General features: G+C 38.5%; 1 protein-coding gene and 1 pseudogene across 5 annotated transcripts in view; both read left to right on the top strand.

Annotated features, from left to right (window-relative positions):
- Nucleotides 1-19,929, top strand: part of SPART (spartin) — a 53,032-nt gene that overhangs the window by 9,721 nt on the left and 23,382 nt on the right. For 3 of the 5 annotated variants that reach the window (XM_036744293.1, XM_036744294.1, XM_036744297.1), the window contains exon 4: nucleotides 7,887-8,048. The exons of the other annotated variants lie outside the window; for them this stretch is intronic. In XM_036744293.1, coding sequence (XP_036600188.1) covers nucleotides 7,887-8,048 — 162 coding nt within the window. The remainder of the gene's footprint in view (nucleotides 1-7,886; nucleotides 8,049-19,929) is intronic. 5 annotated transcript variants of the gene reach the window in all.
- On the top strand, nucleotides 8,406-9,415 carry LOC118837426 (annotated as a pseudogene).

Raw genomic sequence — 19,929 nt, 5'->3', positions numbered from 1 at the left:
ACATTAACGTAAAGATATTCTGGTAAACAGTGCAATCTGCTCTTGTGTCATAAGAATGGAAAACCAGGCATAAGTTTGAGAAGGACAATTCACTTTTATTTTCTGTCTACATCTGGAAACTTTTTTAAGCTAAAAAGTTGCTATATACAAAGACTCCATTCCTGCTCAGCTTCTCTTATTGGATACAGTACCCTATCGGGTCCAGATGTTAAAAGTGAGGTTAATAGGAGCAGTGATAGTTAGTTTAACAGGATGGCTAGGTACTGGCTTGGGTAGAAATTGGAGAAGATCATAGAGTTGCAAAGTTAGAGCTGGAATTGATCTTAAAGGTCATTTAGTCAATCTCCTTTAATTGATAGATAAGGAAATAGACCAACAGAGATTAAGTGACTTGTCTAGTAAATGGTAAGTAAATGGTAGAGCTGGGATTCAAACCTAACCCCCCGACTCCAAATAAAATGCGTCTCTCTGTCCAACCCCCCCCCCAACCCTGATCTCTGCAGAAGGAAGAGGTATACTGGTTATGGAGGACTGTTTTCAATACAGTTGTATAGAAATTAGGGATCAAAAACAGGAAAGAAGTATAACTGGCTTTTAATATTATTACCTTGTAAATTTTTTTTTCCTACTCTGGTTTTCATTTCCTCTGTCTCCTTAGTGAGGAAACTGAAATAGTATTTATATCATTTAACAAATGTTGATTAACCACCTATTATGTCGGTAATTTTCTAAGGCATTAGGAATATAAAACAAAGGAGGAAGCAATCCCAGCTCTCAAAGAGCTTATGGACTATCAGGGGAGGCAACACATACATGTATAAGTATGTACAGAATAAATATATGCCCCTCAAAAGTATAGTAGAGAAATAATATTTATAACCTATGTAAACTTCTCTAGGCTTTTTTCCTCATTTGTAAATGAAGGAATTGGACTAGATGATCTCTATGGTTCATCTAGGGACTTTTAAATCAAAATCTACTTTGCTAGTGCCTTCCTTTCCCAGTCATATGAGAAAATGGAGTACAGCAACAACATCCCATAGTAGTAACTCTACTCTTACTGTTAAACTATAATTTTCCTCTACTGACAGTGTTTTGCTTTATTGTAATAGTTCTGTCTTTTCATCCACCCAAAAATCTGCTTTCTTTTATGAACTCTGTCCCTTTCTCAGCCCATACCATCCATGTCACAGTCTTGAAAGTAGATGATTATTTCAGTGATGTCATCAGTGTTGAAATTGATCTTCTCTGCTTCTCCGTCTCAAGATATCTTGATGTCAATCTGCACACTCTTCTACTTTCTTTCAGGATCTGATAGTGATCTGTATGTCAAGATTTTTTACTTTTGTCAAGATAAACCCTTCTAAGTGTGCCCTTGATCCTTTCCCCTTCTGTCTTTTCCAGCAGATTGCTCTCTCACTTTTATCTCCCTCTCGTATTCGTCACCTTCACCTTCTCATCTTCAGCCTCTCCTTCTTCTGTCTCCCTATCAACTTTTTCCATCCTTGCTGCCAATAAACATGCCCAAGTTTTCTCCATTCTTAAAAAGCATATTCTAGGCTCTACTGTCTCTTCATACTATTATTATATCTCTCCTACCCGTTTTCAGCCAGACTCCTTGAAAAAGCTACCATCATTTGATGCTTCAGCTCCTTTCTCCTTACTTCTCAAACCTTTGTAGTTTGGATTCCAGCCTCTTAACTGAAATTATTCTCTCCAAACTTACTGACAATCTCTTGCCATATCTGATGGTCTTTTCTTAGTCCTCATTTCCTCTCTGTATTTGACATTTTTGACAGGCCTCTTCTTGATATTCTCTCCTCTCTGGGTTTTCCTGACACTAATTTCTCCTGGTTCTTCTATATGTCTGACTTCTCCACGGTTTCCTTTTGTTAATAGTAGATAGAAACTACAGGAATTTAGTTCTCAGAGAGTGCCGTCTCGGAGAGGTTGTTGTGACTTAGTACAGGTAATGTTATGCCTTAGAAGAAGGGAAATCAGAGCTTCTGGGTACAACCAGGATCCAGAAGAGAGGAAGGGCAGTGGACCCAGAGAGGACATTGGGAAAGAAAGTGGTTTTGGGGAAGACTAGAGGTAAAAGTGGACTGGACTATTAGAGACTCAGACTCAGGCAAATTTCTACCATGGGAGCAATAGTGGATTACTAGCCTCACTACTTCTCAAAGTACTTCTAAGAGTGAGACAAAAAAGGGGGGAGGAAGGGGGTAAGATCTATAAGGCAATAACATAAAAATTATTTAAAAGACAGAACTCAAAATTGGTATTTTAGAATTTTTATTTCTGTGAGGAACACAAAAAGACTAAAGAAGGAATGAATAAGTATAAAGATCATAAAGAATAAAAGAAAAACAGAATGGCAAAAGAATTAATGAAGAGACAGGGTAAAGAAATCTTTTTTAAGAAAAAGGCTTAGAAAAAAAATTTAAAACCAAGTAAATGAAGAGCAGAGAAGGGAAGATTTTAATTAAAATACTTAACTGTTGGGGGCAGGGGGAGGATAAAGAGAAGAATTAGATAATTAAATAAAAGGAGCAAAGTTTCCTTTGCTAGCTTATCATCCATGTAATATCCCCTGTCTGTGGGTCTACCTCAAGGCTCTGCTCTAGGATGACTTCTGTTCTTTCTATACCCTCTCACATGATGACCTCATCAGCTCCCATGAATTTAATTATCTCTGTGCATATAACTCTCAGATCTATCTATCCAGCTCTAGTCTGCCCCATGAGCTTTAATCCCATATCAGCAACTACCTATTGGGTATCTCAAACTCAGCATATCTAAACCTGAATCCATTATCTCCTCCTTGCAAACCCATCTCTCTACCAAACTTCCCTATTTCTGTTGAAGTCATTAACATCCGTCTAGTAACCCAGGTTCGTAATTTCAATATTATCTTGTTTTTCTAACTTTATACATTCAGTCTTGAATTTCCTTCTGTTCTCTTCTGTGTCTTTTTTAAAATGTTTCACCGACATGCTTTCCTTTTTTTTTTTCTTTTTGCATCACTGTCATACCCATCACTCCGTCACTAGCTTCCACTTGCTCCAATCTTAATTTTTAAGGTTGTATTTTCTTCAGTAGTCCATTGGACCTCCTTTTCCATTTGGCTAATTCTGCCTTTCAAGGCATTCTTCTCCTCATTGGCTTTTTGGAGCTCTTTTGCCATTTGAGTTAATCTATTTTTTAAGGTGTTGTTTTCATCAATGTATTTTTCAGTATTTTTTTGGGTCTCCTTTAGCAAGTCATTGACTTGTTTTTCATGGTTTTCTACCCATCACTCTGTCCCGTAAGTCTCACCTTCTGTTGTAACAAATAACTATGGTCATGCAAACCAATTCCACACGTTGGCCATGTAAGCAAATATATGTTTCATTTTGTAACTTTACTCTCTCACTTCTTTGCCAAGAGGTAGGAAGCATGATTAGTCTTCTATGATCGGAGTTCTTAAGTCTCTGTCACATTTGTTTTTCCTTTACAGTGTTGTAGTTATTGTATAAATGTACTTTGGTAGCATCCCAAATTGAAGCAAATATTATAGAAAACAATTCAGAACTGTAACCAAAAAGTCACTAAACTTTGACGCTGAACTTCAACCCAACGATACCGTTACTGGTTCTATTTACTTTAGGTCGCATCAGTTCATGAAAATCTTCCTCTGAAATCTACTCCTTTGATCATTTCTTGAAGTACAATAGTATTATGTACCATAATTTGTTCAGTCATTTCCTAATTGATGGACACCCACTGTTGCCATGTCTTTGCTACCGCAAAAAGTACTACACTACAGATATTTTTGTGTGTCTGCACCTTTATCTTCTCCATGGCTTTTTTTAATGTATATTTTGTAGCCATCCAGTAAATACTGTACCCTGCTGCAATCAGGTCACACTTGGTTTATTGAATTCAGTTCAAGGTGACTCCTGTTAGGTGTTTGTGAATCCCCTGTTGCTAAAGATCTTTAAATAGAGGCTGGATGAAATTAGTTATGATTTTATTAACATGTGGGTCGGACTAAATGTTTCTTTATATTTTGATATTCTTCAATCTCCTATTTTCTGAACTATTATGTATAGGCTCAGTACCACATGTTTAGGCTAATCAATAATCAATTGTTGCTGATTTTTAACTTGTATAAATTTTTGTGACTCCAATTAGACTATAATCTTCTTAAAGACAGGAACTTTGTCATTTTTTTTTGTGAGTGAATAGCATACTTCTGATTCTAGATTTAAACCAATAATGAATGAGCTTCCCACAACTAGGTTAATCCTCTTGACCTTTATGGGTAATATCTCTGGCCTCCCTTCCACTATATCAAAATCTTCCATTGGCTTGGAAAAATCTATGTCAACTAATCTGTTCTGGATGCCCCTTGCCCGTGTCTTCTGGTTACCTCATTCCTATTCACTTATGAGTTGGACTAGATGACCAATGAACTCCAAATATAAAGTTCTATCATTATTCTATGATTCTGTGACATGTCTGGCAACAGACGTCATTCTATGCCCAAATCAGTAATGTGTACTACATATATAAATCTTATTAACATCAGATGAAAGGCAGTATGTTGCAGCAGAAAGTTTAGAAGGTCCAGAACCAGAATGTCTGGTTCAACTCCCATTTTCATCATTTAATAGTTGCACAAATATTGATGATTCACTTGACATCTCTGACCTTTAGTTTCCACATTTCATAGACCAGTCATTGTTAGATGACTATTTTCCTTACAAACCAAGCTTAAAATTGTGCTAAGACTTTTGGAACATACGTGTGTGTGTGTGGGGGGGGTGTTGGTGCTATTGTTTATATAGATAACCTATTAATCTTCCCAAGGTTATTATCATTACTAAACAATTTTCCCTCTGTAAGGATTTCCAGTTGGCTCTTTAACAGACATTGTTCCTAAAGGTTTTTTTTCCTTCATCTTCATTCCTGTTGGTAACGATCAAAGAATGAGTATTGCAATGGAATTACCTTTTACCCAATTGCATTCTGACAACTTCCCACTCTTATTGTACTCCTACTAGACTGAATTTTTCCAATTACACAGACTCGGATATTTCCAATAAAGTATATTTCTATGCCATGGACTATGATCATGCTCTTAAAACTAGGTGTGTCTTAAATATTCACTAAATGTTTGTTCGTTGGTTGAATAGCAAGAAGAACATTGAACCAACTCCTACTAGTTTCTAATTATATATATATATGTAGAGAGAGAGAGGAGGTTTTTTTTTTTTTTGAGGAGGGAAGGTAGGGCAATTGGGGTTAAGTGACTTGCCCAAGGTCACACAGCTATTAAGTGTGTCATGTGTCTGAGGCTGGATTTGAACTCAGGTCCTCCTGACTCCAGGGCCAGTGTCTAATATATATTTTTAATGCTAGAAAATTATATTTCCTGTAACAGGTTCAATGTGGAAAAATTAAGTTGCATGAATTACAGTGAAGGCTCAAAACCTCCTATAAGCAGTTAAACATAGAGGCTATAATGACACAAATTCCTTACACTAACTCTGTTAATGGAAGCAGACACATTGAGAGTCAAGTGGATGTCATATGACGAATATCAATACTTGTGTAAATTTCAGATAACCGTGAAAGAATTCTTAATACTTAAGTCTGTATTTGAATATCCTTAATATATTTCTAGAAAAATGTACATTGTAGCCCTGTCGATGTGAGTGAAAACTTCCCAAAAACTAGAGCTGTCCAAAATTGTAAATTGAAGTGCTACCTCATCCATCCAGAATATAGGAAAAAGCAGCTGTCCATTTGAAAATAAGCAAATGGGCTTAAACAATAGAAATAGATGTAACAAAACCCATCTGATGTGTAGCCTTTGCATTTTATTCATAAAAGGGCGCCTTAATCAGAGTATATTCATTCCCAATTTTGCTTACAGTCCCAACAAGCATGGCTATTTGCTTAGCCTCTCAGAATGTCAGAAGGGGGTTAGAAGATGCCATAGACAGAGACACTGATCTCAAAAAATAGCTTAACAACAATGAAGGAAACATAAAAAGCAGCCATAAGAATTCAGTTATAGCAGTCTTCAGTCATTTAGTGTAGGAGCAAATAACCCCAAGTTATGACTAAAAGCATCAACATTTTACAGGTGTAATTATTGTTGTTTGTATTTGGTAATCTGTAGTCATCCAAAAGCACTTAAATTATATTCAATGTAATTATAATAGGGTAGGCCCTAAGTAATCTCTAAACCTCTGCTATTGAGAATAACTCATTCTCCAGGAGTTCCAGGTTCCCAAATGAATATACAAATAAGTATGCACCATTTGGGGTATACAAAAGGTAACCTAGTATATTAGAGAGTGTTAGGCATGGAATCAGAGATCTGGGTTGAAATCCTGCCTCTTAATATTCATTAGCTGGGCAAGTCATTTTAACCTCTTTGTGCCTCAGCCATCTTCTGAAGATTTATGCATTGAGCCACAGACTGAGATCTGTATTGGTGCAGAGGCTAATGAAATCTCAAGTTCTTTGTGTATGACTATGAAATATGAAATGTTACAAATCAACACCAAAAATGAAGTTATTGTCCTCTTTATCTTAAACATATAGCTTTTACTATATTGAATGGCATAGGAGAGAGAAGATGATTGGATTAATGTTGTTAGTGTTGCTCTGGTTCCCTTTGTAATTAAACCCTTTCTGCTTTCTGATGACACATAATATTGTAACTTAGGGGAATATGCTTTTTTTAAAATCATTTTTCACATATGAATAAAGGTAATTTTCTTGGCATACATTTGGCCAGAAGGTTAGTTCATTAAGAGGATCCCCAGAAATTTGGAAATTTTCCCTGACCTTTTTTCTTAATCTGTATTTTATTTTGTATGCCCAGGTACTGATCTTTTGTTAACACAATTAGGGAAGGGAGATGACTGAGACCTTAGCCTAAATTCTCTTAAATTTCTCTTTTCAGTGATACAAATACTTCTTAATACCTTTTCTTTTTCCTGTTTTTCATCTTTAGCTTCCAAGAAATTGAATATCAAATTTGGCTCTTACCTGTAATTTCAGTTTACATCTTTATTTATTGGACTAGTTCATAGCATCATTTAGTCTGTTTTGGGAAAAATATTCTTAGTATTAGGTAGAAACAAATTTCTAAATCTCCAGAATTTACATTAGTACCATTTTAGTGTTCTTTGGGTGTTGCCATTAAATTGAAAAGAAAGGTCAAATGTGCTCTAATAAAGGAGTAAGTTCTCTGAATTTTAAAGTACATTATATACCTTAGTATAGATATTTGAATTCTTACTATGTACAGTACATTGTTTGTGATGCTGGGGGAGATAGTTCAATTAAAATTTCAAAGTATATAATTTTATTTGTTAAAAAAATCTTTTATGAACTTGTCTTGGGGTGAGATTTTTTTTTTAGTTGGCCTTGTAAAGTTACATGGCTGCTCCTAAGGAAGTCTTAGGAACCCAAAAATTTGAGGTTTGAATTTTCAGAACACAAGGAACAAAAGCTGTTTACTAGAGCCAGATTTAGTGGTCTGCCTATTAGTTGGTATGAGTTTGAAGCAGTCCCTGCTGGGACCATAACTGAAGCCTTTACAAACTGGTGGGATCTTCTAATGCTTGCATCCCCTGATTAAGCCTTTGAGAACCTACAGTTGAAAAATGTTACAATAGAATATCAGAGAAGTACCTTTATGAATGCAACATAACCAGAAGGAGAGAAAACAAAAGGAGCTTGAGTCTATGTAACACCTGTTGTCTGTTACTTTTGGCAAGTGTGGCACAGTTTAATGCTGCTCAAGGAGAGGACTTTAAAAATACTTGCTAGTTAAGAAAATACGTGCAAGTTCGCAGTAAGTTTGATCCTTTATTCTCTAGGCCAGCGAGAACAGGGAAAACAGAGAAGAAATTCAAATCCCTGGAGGAATGAGAATACCCTTTGTTCAGTTCAAGGAACAGCCTAGCAAGAATTTGAGGAAATTGGTCCCTTCTGACCAGGGCATTAAGGATGGTGACCGGAAAGAAGGAAGTGGGACAAAAGTAAGTAAATTAAAGGAGTAGGATTGGTCTGCTGTAGAAAAATTTCCAAGAAAAATGATTACAAAATGTGGAAAAATAGAAACAATTAAAAGTTGAGAGGAAGAAACATAAACAAGGTAATGGAAGTCCTGTGAATCCATCCCATAGGATGTCTGTACCTTCATAATCACTGCTAGCTAATAGATTCTTATGGTAACTACTATAAGACATAGAAAATTTGAGCTGCTGGCGAGACAATGAGGCTGTCACATGACGGGCTGGCCTGAGCCGGAGCTGGATGTAGTCGGCGTCCGGCCGAGCCGGGCAGAGGGCTCAGGGCACTGCATGGTCAGGAGCCAGCAGCCCGGATCAGCCCCCATGGCGGGGCTGTTCGGGGGTGTCAGGGGTGGGGCACCCACTCCAAGGCCGTGCTGCAAAAAGGCAAGGTTGTAGCAGAAGCTGAAGGACCAAGCACCCACCAGTGGCTGATTGGGCTGGAGACATGTGCATAAAGTATCAATGACATGGTGAATGAGGCCAAGAAGAAAGCTGGGATCAGGACCGATGAACCACTGCGCAGCCTGGGCCTGAGCTGGGGGTGGGGCGGGGGAGCAGAGCAGTGTGGTGTCCCCCTCGATGGAGCAGTTGCAAAGCCACTACCCTGACCTGAGTGACAGCTAGTTCGTCTCTACAGATGCAGCTGGGTTCATTGCCGTGGCCACCGCTAACAGTGGAGTGGTGCTCATTTCCAGGCAGACTGGTCAACCCAGACGGCTCTAAGGAAGGATGTGGTGCTGGGGACACCTCCTAGGGGATGAGGGCTCTGCCTACTGGATTGCACATCAGCAGTGAAGGCAGTTTTTGACACCATGGACAACCTGGAGGTGACTCCACATAAGATAGACCACCTCAAAAGAGCCATGTTCGACTACTTCCAGGTGTCTGGCCGGATACGACTCCTCAACCACTTCTATAGAAACTTCGATAAATCCAAGTTTGCTGGATTTTGCTGGAAAGTTGCTGAAGGCGCTTATCAGGGTGATGCTGTCTGCCAACATGTCTTCAGGAAGGCTGGAGAAGTGTTGGCCAGACACATACTGGCTGTGTTGCCCAAGATACACATGATGCTATTCCGAGGGCCAGTCGGCCTCCCCATCATGTGTGTGGACTCTGTACGGAAGAGCTGGGCGCTGCTGGAAGAAGGCTTTGTCTCCACCCTGGCCGAGGGAAGGAAGATCGAAAAAGCCTTCTCTAGCTTCACCGTGCTGAAACTGAAGTACTCTTCTGCCCTGGGGGGAGCCAGCTTGGGGGCTCAGTTTATTGGGGAGACTCTTCCTCTGGACTATAACAACAGTGCGGAAACCTTCTTTCAACACACCTTCTCCTAGTTAGGGCTGGGCTTCCCACCTCACAGCCAGTGGACATCAGATGCTGAAAAACTGCAGTGCTTTTGTTAATAAAGATAGCTAAAATTTATTAGTACTTTATATGTACATTACCTCTCAGAAGTAGGTCCAGAAACCAACTCACATTATTGGAGAGATCCTCAGATGATGTTGAGTCCAGCCCATACATAAAATGAGTCCTTCCTACAAGGCACCCCATAGGTGGCTGACCAGCTTCTGCTTGAACCCACCCCCTTTGGAGTCTGTCCATCTCCTTTTTGGACCTCTCTGATTGCTTAGATTTTTTTCCTGATTTCAAACTTAAATCTGAGTCTTTGCAACATCTACCCACTGCTCCTAATCATCCCCTGGAGCTAACCAGTACCTCTGGCATGATCCCCGAGTCTTCTTTTTTCCAGGCAAATAACTCCCAGTTCCTTCAACTAGTCTTCCTATGGACTGGACCCAAGGCTCTTTGCCATCTTGGTTACTCTTCCATAGACACACTCTCGCTTATCAATTGCCTTAAGTTATGGTTAGGTCTGATTGGGGAGGGTACAGGCAGACAAGCATCTCCCAAATGATGCAACCTGACGTCCTCGTCACCCTGCTGTGCGCTAACTCCCAGATCTTTTTCTGAACTGCTGTTGAACTGTCTTCCCCAATCTTAAACTGGGTGATGTTGATTTTTGTCCCAAATGCAAGGCTTTGCATTTATTCATGTTAAGGTTCATCTTATTTGATTTAACCCACTTCTAGCCTTTTAATAGCCTGTCATCTAGTGCGTTAGTTATCCACCAGCAGTGTTACCTGCATACCTGAGAAACATACTGTCTGTGCCTTTATCCAAGCCATTATTATCCCCATGTTACTGATGGGGAAACTAAGGCAGGGGGTGAGTGATATGTTCAGAGTAAGCTAATGTGTGTCTCAGGCAGGACTCCCAAGTCCAGCACCCTGTCTACAATGCCCCCTACTACCTGCTTCAGAATCTGTCACATACAAAGGAAAGTAAACCATCTTTGCTTCTGTCTTTAGACAGATGAGGAGTGTTTACTCTGCTTTAATGCCAGGTACCCTTGCCTAGCTCTAGAAACAGATTCTGCCACTTGTTGGGAAGAAGCTGGGTCTGGGAGTCATCCCACCTGTATTCCCTGCTAGCTTGGCCACCATTTGAGCCTCAGAATGCTTATCTGTGAGGTATCCTTACTATGTGTGTGTGATTGGAGAAAATGTCCAGCAAGAGCCAAAGCTCAACCCATGGCGTCCTGGTCACCGAGCAGCACAAAGGAAGTCGGAGAACCTTCCTCTCGGCCAGTGTCCCAAGAGTGCACATGGGTGCATCAGGGGAGGGGGCAACATCTCTCTGAGCCAAGTGTTCCACCCTCCCCTTTCCACATCATGGCTAAGTAAACCTCTTATTAACAGGCAGATGTTCTCAGAGTGTCTCCTTTGATTCCAATCTTGATCCTGAGCCACCAGACCAATGAGAAAAATGACTTACAAGCCATGACCCCGCTGCCATCTTTGGCATTTGAGAGTGCCACTGGCTTCTTAAAATGTTGACGTTATTAATAAAATGACGAATTACCCAGAAAAAAAAAGACATACAAAATTTGGAGTAATGTAGTCATAGTTTCAGGAGAGGGACTATTATATTTACTTTCATGTTTTGCTTCTCCTGGTGTTCTAAAACAAATTGAGGGAAGGCACAAGGAATTATTTGAGGAATTTAGTCCTATTGCAATGACATAGTAATTTTCATTAATCTTTGACATTCTCACCTCCATTTACTAAAATATAATTCACTTATGGTTGCAAAATAATCACTGATAATTAAAATGTCTAACATTTCTGCCTTTCATTTTAAATCTGGCTAAAGCAAAATAACAATGTTAGGCAAGGCTCTGCATGTGTATGGAAGACTTGCAGATGTTTAGAAAGATTTTTTCCTTTAGTATTTCTTTGCTTTAAAGTATTACATTTCTGTCTTAAACATATCTTGGTTCACAAGTAAAAGGATTAACATTTACTGTATCCCTGACTCCACCTATCTCCTCATAGGACTATAGGTACATTGTAAGGCTGACAGCCCAGTAGGGATAAGAGAGATACTAGTACATGCTGTCATAGGGGTGGGATTCACTCAGACAGTGAGGACTGACTTGCTTCTGAATGCTTTGATTTAACTGTCTGAGGCTCTCCCTAAGATAAACTATATTCCTTTTTGAGACAAATTTTGGTTAGCTAAAGTTGCAAAACAAAAAAGGGAAAGGAAGAGGGCCACTTTTTCCTTCTCTTAATGGGGAGATAGCATACAGGAGGGTAAAAAAAAAACTTAGTAAAATAAAAGAGCCATTATGAGCCATTTCACTTTTTTGATGCATTAAACCTATCTTCTGTACCATTTGAAACAAAATTTAATTTTTCCTTTGCTTTACAGTTCTCACCTGTCGTCTTTCTCTGAAAGGCTATGGAAGTTGACAATAAATATTTGCTTTTAGCAAAGAAAAACAAAGTAAAATGTTATTGCCAAATAGTAGAGACTTCTGGATGGGTCCCAGAGCTGAGGAAGAATTTAGTCTTTAACAAAGGGAAACATTAAAACTTTTTAATAATCCAACGTCATAGATTTTTGTGGGAGGAAAATTTGGAAGAATTCATATTATTACAAAGGAAAACAAAATAAAATTTTTTATAGCTAGATACTTTTTCTTTTGTGTACCTGATGGATCTTATTTTCTTCTATAAAAAGATTTATAGACTATCACCTGCTTCTTTATATTAGCCATTGGTAGACCATTTTAACTTTTAAAAATGTAATTCCTGCCCCTTAACGTCCACCTGCACCCCAGGGGCCTGCTGTATTAGGATTATATTATTGGGTGTTTGGGGGCAGCTAGGTGGTGCAGTGAGTAGAGCACCAGCCCTGGAGTCAGGAAGACCAGAATTCAAATCCGGCCTTAGACTCTTGACACATTTACTAGCTGTGTGACCTTGGGCAAGTCATTTAACCCCAATTGCCCTGCCTTCCCCCTGCAAAAAAAAAAAAGAAATATATTATTGGATTTTTTTTTCCCCTCATTTCACTATACTTTGTTTCTTATTTTATAAGTGTTATTGAAGAATGGGAACCAGATTTTTTTAGATTGCTAGAAGACTATGTACACACATATTTGAAATTTAGTTGTTTATTTGCATATTTTTGTATTTGAAGTATGTATTATATAAGATGCTTTCAGCCTTGTACTTAGAAGCATACATTGAAGTTGTGTGAGGCTTGTTTACTTTTGTGTTGGCCAGGCTTTTTGGCAATACATGTATTGAATAAAAGAATCACAGAGAGGTTTTTGGTTTTTGTAATCTCAGGAAGAAAACCATACAACAAAGCTTTTTTGTTGTTGTTGTGAATTGTGGACAAAAAATAAATGGATGCAGGCTGCCAAAATACTACCACACAAAGCAGAAGAGAATTTGCTTAAATAATAGAGTGTGTTTGTGTGTATGAGACACAGAGATGGGGGGGGCGGGGCATGTGTCCACTAATGTAGAAAGAATATAATATTAAGTGAGGAATTGTGTCCAGATTTTAAATTTAGGAAATTTTATGGGGAAGACTTTAAAGGATTAAGGGACAAGTAATATTGATCAGTTTAAACTTTTCCCTCTCATAGTTAACATGGTAGAAATATATCCTAAAGAACTGATACAAATATAAAAGAGTAATAGAGGCTATATAACAGTGGATTGATTGGATAAAGAACTGGCCTTGGGGTGGGGGGCAGAGCCAAGGTGGCAGCTAGAAAACATAGACTCACTTAAGCTCTCCCCCAAATCCCTCCAAACACCTGTAAAAAGGTCTCCGAACAAATTCTAGAGCTACAGAACCCATGAAATAACAGGGAAACAAATCTCCAGCCCAAGACAGCCTGGGTGGTTGCTGAAGGGTCTATTGCACCATGCTGGGAGCAGAGTACAGCCTAGTGGCGGGGGAGCAGGGGAAACTCCAGGATAGACCAGACCGGAAATCAGGAGGAGCAGGCTTTAGGGCCATGAATCACTGAGCTGTAGCAGTTACCAGACTTTTCAACCACAAATGCCAGAGACGACAGAGCAGGTTAGTGGGAAAACTGCTGGATCTGGGTGAGAAGTCCGTGGTCTGGCTTCAGCCCTAGGGGCTGCGAAGGTGGTGTTGTGGCAGCAGCAGGAAGCACCTGCAGCCCCTTCCAGAGCTCCAGTGGAGGCTGCTTCTGGCCTCAGGCTCACACAGTAGGAGGAATCAAGCAGTGGATCAGAGCAGGAGTGCAGGGAATGTTTTGCTGATGCAGAGGCAGGGTTCTCTTGTTTTGCTCTGCTTGGATCTGGGTCCTGGTCCAGGTTGGTGGTTCTTGGGGGAGGAGGAGTGCTGCTGTGGCAGAGCTTGCGGTGACGGAGGAGTAGAAATAGCTCTGAAAACAGCAGCACAACCCCTAAAGCTTGGGACAAAGTACTCTCTACTCTAAAGCAGTCATAGCCTGACAAAAAGCTCAAGGGCCAAGAAGTTGGCTGGGAACATGCGCATGCAGCATAAAAGGACTCAGACTATCAAATCTTTTTTTGGTGACAATATCAAAACATACGGCCAGAAGAAGTCAACAAAGTCAAAGAGCCTACATCAAAAGCCTCCAAGAAAAATATGAATTGGTCTCAGGCCATGGAAGAGTTCAAAAAGAATTTGGAAAAACAAGTAAGAGAAGTAGAGGAAAAATTGGAAAGAGAAATGAGAGTGATGCAAGAAAATCATGAAAAACAAGTCAACAAGTTGCTAAAGGAGACCCCCCCAAAAAAACACTGAAGAAAATAACACCTTAAAAAATAGACTAACCCAAATGGCAAAAGAGCTCCAAAAAGCCAATGAGGAGAAGAATGCCTTAAAAGGTAGAATTAGACAAATGAAAGAGGAGGTCCAAAAGATCACTGAAGAAAATACTACCTTAAAAATTAGATTTGAAGCAAGTAGAAGCTAGTGACTTTATGAGAAATCAAGAAATTATAAAACAGAACCAAAGGAATGAAAAAATGGAAGACAATGTGAAATAGCTCATTGAAAAAACCACTGACCTGGAGAATAGATCCAGGAGAGATAATTTAAAAATTATTAGACAACCCGAAAGCCATGATGGAAAAAAAGAGCCTAGGCGTCATCTAAGAAATTATCAAGGAAAACTGCCCTGATATTCTAGAAACAGAAGGTAAAATAGAAATTGATAGAATCCGTTGATCACCTCTTGAAAAAGATCCCAAAAAGAAAACTCCTAGGAAAATTATAGCCGAATTCCAGAGTTCCCAGGTCAAGGATAAAATATCACAAGCAGCCAGAAAGAAACAATTTGAGTATTGTGGAAACACAATAAGGATAACACAAGATCTAGCAGCTTCTACATTAAGGGAGCAGAGGACTTGGAATATTATATTCTGGATGTCAAAGGAGCTAGGATTAAAACCAAAAATCACCTACCCAGCAAAACTGAGTATAATACTCCAAGGCAAAATATAGACTTTCAATAAAATAGAGAACTTTAAAGCTTTCTCGATGAAAAGACCCAGAGCTGAATAGAAAATTTGACTTTCAAATACAAGAATCAAGAGAAGCATGAAAAGGTAAACAGGAAAGAGAAATCATAAGGGACTTATTAAAGTTGAACCATTTTGTTTGCATTCCTACACGGAAAAATGATGTTTGTAACTCATGAGATCTTTCTGAGTATTAGGGCAGTTGAAGGGAATATAGATATATATGGACAGAGGGCACAGGTGAGTTGAATATGAAGGGATGATATCTAAAAAAATAAAAGGGTGAGAGAGGAATATATTGGGAGAAGGAGAGATAGAATGGGGTAAATTATCTCACATAAAAGTGGCAAGAAAAAGCAGTACTATTGGAAGGGAAGAGGGGGCAGGTGAAGGGGAATGAGTGAATCTTGTTCTCATTGGATTTGACTTAAGGAGGGAATAACATACACACTCAGTTGGGTATCTTCACAGGAAGGTAGGGGGAAGGGGATAAGAGAGGGGAGATGATGGAAGGGAGGGTAGATTGGGGGAGGAGGTAATGAAAAGCAAACACTTTTGAAAAGGGACAGGGTTAAGGGAGAAAATCGAGTAAAGGGGGACAGGATAGGATGGAGGGAAACATAGTCTTTCACAACATGACTATTATTGAAGCGTTTTTGATAATGATACATGTGTGGCCTATGTTAAATTGCTTTCCTTCTTGAGGAGTGTGGGTGGGGAGGGAAGAAGGGAGAGAATTTGGAACTCAAAGTTCTTAAAACAAATGCTCAAAAAAAAGTTGTTTTCTACATGCAGCTGGGAAATAAGATATACAAGCAATGGGATATAGAAATTTATCTTGCCCTACAAGAAAGTAAGGGGGAAAGGGATAAGGAAGGGGAGTGTGGGGACAGAAGGGAGGGTAGACTGGGGAAAGGGGCAATCAGAATATGTGCCATCTTGGAGTTGAGGGGGAGGGTAGAAATGGGGAGAAAATTTGTAACTCAAAATTTTGTGAAAATCAGTGTTGAAAGCTAAAGATATTAAATAAGAAATAATTTTTTTAAATAATGAAAAAAAGAACTGGCCTTGGAGTTGAGAAAATCTTAGATCAAGTCCTGCCTCTGATACATACCGAGCAATTCTGGGCAATTCCTTCAGCCTCTCAGTGCTATAGACAGTTATCTAAGACTATAAAGGCACTAAACTGCATTGGTAGAGGGAGTTTTCTCATGTGAGAGTTGTCTATACCAGTGAATTCATAGGTCCAGTCCCTATCCCTATATAAGAACAAGATCTATTCCCCAAAGGATAGAAATAGCCAGTTTTTAAATTAAGAAACAATAGCTATATGATAAAATACTCCAAATCATTAAAAATAACAAACATGCAAATTAAAACAACTATTAGGTTCTCGTGATACTCATCTCATTAGCAAAAGTGACAAATGAAGAAAATGATAATTGTTACAGGGATTCTGGGAGAGGACAAAGAGCTATCCATCCATTCAGGAAAACAATTTGGAACTAGACTCCAAAAGTCCATCTGATTCTTTTTTAACCTGGTAACATCACTACAAGGCTTATATTCCAAAGAAGTCAAAGACAGAAGCAAAGGACCTACAAGGATAAAAAATATTTATAGCAGCACCTTTTTGTTGTAGCAAAGAACTAAAACAGAATGGGTGTACATCATTTGAGAATGACTGACCAAATCATGGCATATGAGTATAATAGAATAGTACTGTGCTAGATGAAATGATAAAATATGATAAATTCAGAGAAACTTGGAAATACTGGTAAGAAGCAATAAAGAGTAAAATGAGCAGAACCAGGAGAAGAATTTATGTAATGACCACAATAAGTTAAAGGAAAATGACTGAAAGACTTCAGACCTCTGGCAACTGTAGTAACAAATGATGACTTTAAAAGATTGATGATAAAATGTGCCTTTTGCCTCTTGCTAAAGAAGTAATGGTCTAGAGGTCCAGAATGAGACATTCATTTTGACACACGGCCAGTGTGTTGGTTTGTGTTTCCTTGACTCTTTTACAAGGTGAGGCTTCTTTTTGCTGGAAAGGTGAGTTAGAAGGCACTTAAGATAGAGCTATAAACTGGTCTGCATTGGAAAACAACTTGGAACTATGACTAAAAAGCTATGAAACAATGCATACCCTTTGACCCACTATAGGTCTGTTGCCCAAAGAGAATCAAAGAAAGGAGAAAAGGACCCATATGCACAAAAATATTTATAGCAACTCTTTGTGATAGCAAAGATTTGTAAACTAAAGAAATGCCTGTCAATTGTAGCATGACTGAAAAATGTTATATGAATGTGATAGAAAACTACTGTGTTGTAAGAAATGATAAAGGGAATGCTTTCAGAAAAACCTAAGAAGATATGTATGAACTGATGCAAAAGCAAAACCAGGGGCATAATTTATAAAATAACAATATTGTAAAGACAGTCAAATCTGAAAAAATTAGCAACTTTGATCAACACAATGACCAATCATAATTCCAAAAGACTCATAATGAAACATGCTACCTACCTCCAGATAGAGCTAATAGACTCAAAGTGCAGATAGAAACATCTTTTTTGGATATGGCTAACATGGGAATTTGTTTGCATGCTTGTATTTGCAATGGGCATTTTTTTTTTCTTGTCTTCTCAATGAAGGGATGGGGGGGAGAGCAGAATTTAGTAAAATGAAATAAAATTGGGGGAAATTTTTATATCTGTTTAAAAAGAAGTAACCTAAGAAAGAAAAGAATATAAATTTTTAAATGTTTTAATTCACAGAAGAAAAGTTAAGAAAAGGATATAAGCAGGACAGTTTTGTTATTCCTTTGTTTAATATGTACTTTAAAAAAACTTGTATATAAGAAGGTCCTATTTAATATACAATCCTTTTTTGTTCATCTTGTCTATTTGTTTGTATTTGATTAAATTCATAGTACATTTATGTGTTGTAAAATATAAAAATAATTCACAATATATAGCACTTGAAAGATTTACTAAGTGTTTTCCTCGTAACAGCCTTGGGAAGTAGGTAGTTCAAGTGATGTCTTTATTTTAACCAATGAGGAAAATGAGGGTAAAGGAACTTCATTGTTTGTGGTAACTGTCAGAATCAGAAGAGTGTAGTAGAAAATACTGTATTTGTAGTGGGGAGATATGAACTAAAATCCTACTTCTCTCCTTTTTTTTTTTTGGAGGGGGGAAGGCAGGCAATTGAGGTTAAGTGACTTGCCCAAGGTCACACAGCTAGTAAGTGTGTCAAGTGTCTGAGGCTGGATTTGAACTCAGGTCCCCCTGACTCCAGGGCCAGTGCTCTACTCACTGTGCCACCTAGCTGCCCCCCTACTTCTCTTCTTTACTATCTACATGACCCTGAGCATCTTAACATCTTAGTCTCACCTTGTCTGTAATGGATATAATAATAGTTGCTGTACCTACATCAAAGGATTGTTGTGAGGATAGCCCTATATAAATGTAAACATGGTCATTACAATTATTTTTAATAAATTAGGACTCTTGACTACAGATTCATAATTTTCCATCATACCATGTTGACTTCCTATTCACACACACATACACATGAATCTCTTCATAAATTTTTATTTCCAATGTTACATAAAATCCATGTAAAATTGCAAGGGGAAAGGATCTGCCACCATTACAGCTTCCTAGAAGAGCTATGTCCTCTTTCAAAAGAAAATTTCCAGTCCCTCCACACATGAAGACTAAACCGATGAAGAATATCTGTTGCTCAGATTTCAATACAGACATGAATGAACACCCTATAGAGTTTGTCCAGCATCGTGTGTATTTGGGCCAGACAATACAGATGAATGCTGAGGTAGGTCCAGAGTTGAAAAAGAAGAGAACAAGCTAGAAATTAACTGCAAAGCACTTTTACTGACACCAGGCTGCCATAACAGCAAAGAATTGTCTTTTTTTTTGCTGGTGTTGCTATATGGCAGCAAGATACGAGACAATGTTACCTCCAGAGAACTAAAAATGAGCAAGGTGAGAAGTAAACTGCAGTATATAACCAATGAAGCCCTCCAAAGAAAAAAGTGAAGGATGTCATTGAGGGTTTGTTTGACAGAAAGAGGATGACCTGGTCACATAGCAGTGATGTCCGTTGGACACCCAGAGTGCTCCACTCGTACCAACTCAATGTCACGAGAAGGTGAAGGTGGACCCCTTGTGGTTGACTTTTGGGGAGAAAATGGATATGAGTCAAACAGAATGGTCAAGCATTGGATGGATTGCAGTCTGCATCATTAGAGGGAACTTCTGAATTGATGAGATCATAGACCCATTTGAATATACGAGGATGGCAGGAAATAAGGAAAAGTATTGCTTTGTAAAACAAGAGAAAACAAGTTCCCTAGAAAGCATGGTAGGAGGTCCAAATAAACAAGATCTTCCCAAAAAATTTATAGATGAAACTGGAAGAACAATTACTCAGACAGATTTGCTGTCCTTTCTACAGTGACCTATCCTCATCATCGATCATCAATCAGCTTTCAACACTTTAGTACTATATGGAGTATATGAAGAAGTAAAAATGTCACTTGAGAAGATGAAGTTACAGAGAATGACTGAATATGACAAAATATTTACAAAAGAAGTCTAAGCTAGAGGTGACAGTTTTTGAAGGTACTCAGATTAATTTTTAATATTTCTTAGGAAGATTCCTAAAGAATAAAAAAATCACAGATGCCATTACCCACCCCCACCCCCACCCCGACCCTCCCCCCCCCCCCCCCCCCGCAAAAAAGGAAATTCAAAAGATAGCACCTGATGAGCTATGTTTTCTCATCTTTCTCAAGTCTTTAGGAGAAAGGTATGTATACATGTCAAGGTTCTTGATCAAAAGGTAAAAAGAACGAGGAGATTTTTAGAGTTTATGATAGCAGAGTATATCTTCATAGTCACATGATTGTCTAAAAGGTACAGAATATACAAAATCT

The sequence above is a fragment of the Trichosurus vulpecula genome, chromosome 2, assembly GCF_011100635.1.
Source record: "Trichosurus vulpecula isolate mTriVul1 chromosome 2, mTriVul1.pri, whole genome shotgun sequence".
NCBI classification, from domain to species: Eukaryota; Metazoa; Chordata; class Mammalia; order Diprotodontia; family Phalangeridae; genus Trichosurus; species Trichosurus vulpecula.
The sequence above is the reverse complement of the archived record's forward strand: the minus strand, read 5'-3'. Positions and strand labels throughout refer to the sequence as shown.